We start from the raw sequence: 5,000 nt of genomic DNA on the forward strand, positions 1-5,000 counted from the left end.
TTTATAATAGTTTATGATAATGATCTATAATGATCCATAACAAGTTATAATAGCAGTCTATAATGACTGTTTATAATAACAGTTCATAAAATGTTCATGATAATGATTTGTAATGGTTTATAGTAATGGTTTGTAACGGTTTGTAACGGCTTATGATAATGGTGTAGTGTGATTGTGATATGATGTGGCCGTTGCCGTGGCGCTGGGGACGGAGCTGCAGAGCAAGGCGGAGCGGGGGGAGAGAGGGGCGTGTCAGACAGGGCTGTTACAGAGCTGCAGAGAGCTCCCGAGCAGCACAGCGGTGAAGGCCCTCACTGTGACTGTGGGAGAAAGGAGTCATGTGACCCAGGTTAGAGGAAGGCCTGAGTGAGAGGCCGTGTGCTGTCTGCGTGCAGATCCAGAAAAGCGCTGTGTGTGGCTGTATCTCTGTCTGCGTGCGTCTCCCTCACACACACACACACACACATACTCACATACACTCACACACAGACAGAGATACAGCCACACGCACACACACACACACTCACACACACGCACACACACACACACAAACACACACACACTCACACACACACACATACACACACACATACACACTCACACACACACACACACACTCAGCAGCAGTGCTTTGTGCTGTATGTACTCTTTATCCAGGACACAGTTTTAACATGCCTGGGGCAGGCCTCCTGACCCACATTACACAGAATAGGGAGAGGGTGCTGATCAAGAGAGAGAGAGAGAGGGAGAGGGCGGGAGGGAGAGGGAGAGGGAGAGAGAGCAGAAGGTAAAGAAAGATCAGGATCCTGTCTTTCTCTAAAATCTGTTCAATTTCAAATTAAATTCAAATTCAAATATTCAAATTAAATTCAGTTCAATTCAAATGGAGCTTTATTGACATCACAAACCTGCAGATTTTCCGAAACAAAATGAAAGTTCTTACTCACTGTACATAAGAATGCATACATGCATAAATGGTAAAGAATAAGAAAAGGGAAAAGGTTTGGATAAATGCAAATGGAGGTATATTGGAATATCAATACAGTAAAATTGCCAAGGAATTTATCTCAGATTGCCGTCGATATAACATCAAATATTTATAAATACTGTATGTATATGTGAATTTGTACAGATGTGTATTGGATATGGCAGGAGGAAAAAAGTCATCCTCTTCCAACAGGATTGGGATTTTTAGGTGTTAGGAAGGGAAATAAATCTTAAAATTGAATTCTCAAATTGTGAGCAATCTGTCTTTGTCTCCTTTTGTTTCTCTCTCTCTGTTTCTCTCGTGCTCTCTCTCCCTTCTCAGTCTTTAAGGTTCTCAGATTTTGATGCCATGATTTACTTAAGCAAATTACTGCAGTGTAGATATATTAATATATGTATACACTGTGCTGTGCTAAATATATTTACACTGCACTGATTTGCTTAATATATGTTTACACTGTATTGTGGTTAATATACACTATGTGGCCCCTCCTAATTATTGAGTTCAGATGTTTCAGCCAAATCGTTAACAGGTGCATAAATTCAAGCACATCGCCATGCAATCTCCATAGACAAACCTTGGAAGTAGAATGGGTTGTACTGGAGAGCTCAGTGACTTTAAACATGGCACTGTCATAGGATGCCATCTTTTTGTGAAATTTTGTGAAATTTTGTGAAATTTCTGCCCTGCTAGATCTGCCCCGGTCAACTGTAAGTGCTATTATTGTCAAGTGGAAGCATCTAGGAGCAACAACAGTTCAGCCACAAAGCGGTAGACCACTCGGGGCCACCAAGTGCTGAAGCACGTAAAAACCGCCTATCCTCTGTTGAATCACTCACTACAGACTTCCAAACTGTCTCTGGCTGCAACATCAGCACAAGAACTGTGCGTCAGAAGCTTCACGAAGTGGGTTTCCATGGCCGAGCAGCTGCACACAAGCCCAACATCACTATGCGCAATGCCAAGCAACGGCTGGAGTGGTGCAAAGCACGCCGCTACTGGACTCTGGAGCAGTGGAAACGCGTTCTCTGGAGTGATGAATCATTCTTCACTATCTGGCAGTCTGATAGACGAATCTGGGTTTGCTGGATGTCAGGAGAGCACTACCTACCGGGATGCACAGTACCTACTATAAAGTTCGATGGAGGAGGGATAATGGTCTGGGGCTGTTTTTCAGGGTTTGGGCAAGGCCCCTTAGTTCCAGTGAAGGGTAGCATTAATGCTACAACATACAAAGACATTTTAGTCAATTGTATGCTTCCAACTTTGTGGCAATAGTTTGGGGAAGGCCCTTTCCTGTTCCAGCATGACTGTGTCCCTGTGCACAAAGCAACGTCCTTAAAGACATGGTTTGACGAGTTTGGTGCGGAGGAACTCCAATGGCCTGCACGGAGCCCTGATCTCTACCCCACTGAACACCTTTGGGATGAATTAGAATGCAGATTGAGAGCCAGACCTTCTTGTCCAACATCAGTGCCTGACCTCACAAATGTTTTGGCTGAATGGGCACAAATTCCCATAGACACACTCCAAAATCTTGTGGATAGCCTTCCCAGAAGAGTGGAGGCTGTTACAACTGCAAAGGGGGGGCAACTCCACATTAATGCCCATGGTTTTGGAATGGGATGTCCAGTAAGCTCATATAGGTGTGATGGTCAGGTGTCCACATACTTTCACTGTGTGCATTGCCAGTGAATAACTGAAAGCCTTTATCTCTCAGACCAGCAGGAAGTCTGAGGTGTACGCTGCTGCTGCTGCTACTCTGTGGCTTTTATTTCCCATCATTCCCGGGATTAGCACAGTGCGTTACATAGTGATTAATCAGACCATTCCTGGGATTAATACAGTGTTTTACACAGTGATTAATCAGCCCATTCCTGGGATTAACACTGTGTGTTACGCAGAGATTAATCAGACCATTCCCGGGATTAACATAGTGTGTTACGCAGTGATTAATCAGCCTGTTCCCGGGATTAACACAATGTGTTACGCAGTGATTAATCAGCCTGTTCCTGGGATTAACACTGTGTGTTACACAGTGATTAATCAGCCTCCGAGTTGAGGAGGTGTATGACACACAAAGGCCAGGCTGGGACGCTGTGATTGGTGGAGAACTACTGCTGGGAGCGGGGGAGAGAGGTGTTGTTTTTTATTTGTTTTTTATGAACTTTTTTTTCCTCACACAATATCTTCACAGTATCGCTGTGTGTCAGCTTCCAGACGTGGCAGCCAGTGACACGAGACACGAAAAACCCAGCCGCAACGTCTCAGACAGGGGCTAGCTCCCAGGTTTCCATCATGCCAGCGTCCTGCGTGTGTGTGTGTGTGTGCGTGTGCGTGTGCATGTGCTTGTGCGTGTGTGTGTGCCTGTATGTGTGTGAGTTTGTGTTTCTGTGTGCGTGTGTGTGTGTGAGTGTGTGTTTATGCGTGCATATGTGTGTGTGTGAGTGTGTGTTCATGCATGCCTGTGTGTGTGTGTGTGAGTGTGTGTTTATGCGTGTGTGTGTGTGTGTGTGTGTGTGTGTGTGAGTGTGTTTATGCGTGCATGTGTGTGTGCGTGTGAGTGTGTGTTTATGCGTGTGTGTGTGTATGTGTGTGTGAGTGTGTGTGTGAGTGTGTGTTTATGCGTGCATGTGTGTGTGTGGGGCCTGCTGTTTGATGGCTGTCTCTGTTTCACAGACGTTTCAGCAGTCCTCCTCACTGCTGTCAAAGTCCAAGAAGAAGAGTAAAGGTGAGAGCTTTGTTCTGTCACAGTAACCCTCTCACAGTAACCCTCCCACAGTAACCCTCTCACAGTAACCCTGTCACAGTAACCCTCTCACAGTAACCCTCTCACAGTAACCCTCCCACAGTAACCCTCTCACAGTAACCCTCTCACAGTAACCCTCTCACAGTAATCCTCTCACAGTGACCCTGTCACAGTAACCCTGTCACAGTAACCCTCTCACAGTAACCCTGTCACAGTAACCCTCTCACAGAAACCCTCTCACAGTAACCCTCTCACAGTAACCCTGTCACAGAAACCCTGTCACAGTAACCCTGTCACAGTAACCCTCTCACAGTAAGGCTGTCACAGTAACCCTCTCACAGTAACCCTGTCACAGTAACCCTGTCACAGTAACCCTCTCACAGTAACCCTGTTACAGTAACCCTGTCACAGTAACCCTCTCACAGTAACCCTCTCACAGTAACCCTGTCACAGTAACCCTCTCACAGAAACCCTCCCACAGTAACCCTGTCACAGTAACCCTCTCACAGTAAGGCTGTCACAGTAACCCTGTCACAGTAACCCTCTCACAGTAACCCTGTCACAGTAACCCTGTCACAGTAACCCTGTCACAGTAACCCTCTCACAGTAACCCTGTCACAGTAACCCTCTCACAGAAACCCTGTCACAGTAACCCTGTCACAGTAACCCTCTCACAGTAACCCTGTCACAGTAACCCTCTCACAGTAAGGCTGTCACAGTAACCCTCTCACAGTAACCCTGTCACAGTAACCCTGTCACAGTACGGTAACCGTGTTCCCTTCACTCTCCTCCTGCATGCGTTGTCTTGGTAACACGTTCCTTCGCAGCTCTGATGTGCTTGACTCCTCGGTGCAGCGCGTCACGCACTCCGGAGGCTCAGTTCACCTCAGTTCAGCACTGTTAGCTCATTTTTACAGTGTTTATCTTGAGATGTAAAGTGCAGCTCTCATTCACCTGTGTTAAAGTGCCCTTTCTTCCAATCCCTCTCCCTCTTCTCCTGTCTCCTTCTCTTTCCTTCTCACTTTCGCTTTCTTGTCTTCTCTCTTTGCCTCTCCTCCTCTCCCTCATCTCTTGTCTCCTCCTCTCCTGCTCTTTCTCTCTCTTTCTTTCTCTATATCTCACTCTTTCTCTCTCCCTCTCCCTCTCTCTCCCTGTCCCTCCTCTCTCTCTCCCTCCCTCTCTCTCTCTCCCTCTCCCTCTGTCTCTTCCTCTCCCTCTCTCTCTTTTCCTCTCTCCCTCTCTCTCCCTCTCCCTCTCTCTCTC

The 5,000-nt window shown here is 46.5% G+C and overlaps 1 protein-coding gene across 1 annotated transcript in view; it reads left to right on the plus strand.

Moving 5' to 3' along the window:
• Window positions 1–5,000, plus strand: part of cnksr2a (connector enhancer of kinase suppressor of Ras 2a) — a 99,366-nt gene that overhangs the window by 73,345 nt on the left and 21,021 nt on the right. The window contains exon 14 of the mRNA XM_036520872.1: window positions 3,668–3,719. Coding sequence (XP_036376765.1) covers window positions 3,668–3,719 — 52 coding nt within the window. The remainder of the gene's footprint in view (window positions 1–3,667; window positions 3,720–5,000) is intronic.

This window comes from Megalops cyprinoides, chromosome 2, assembly GCF_013368585.1.
Source record: "Megalops cyprinoides isolate fMegCyp1 chromosome 2, fMegCyp1.pri, whole genome shotgun sequence".
Taxonomy (NCBI): domain Eukaryota; kingdom Metazoa; phylum Chordata; class Actinopteri; order Elopiformes; family Megalopidae; genus Megalops; species Megalops cyprinoides.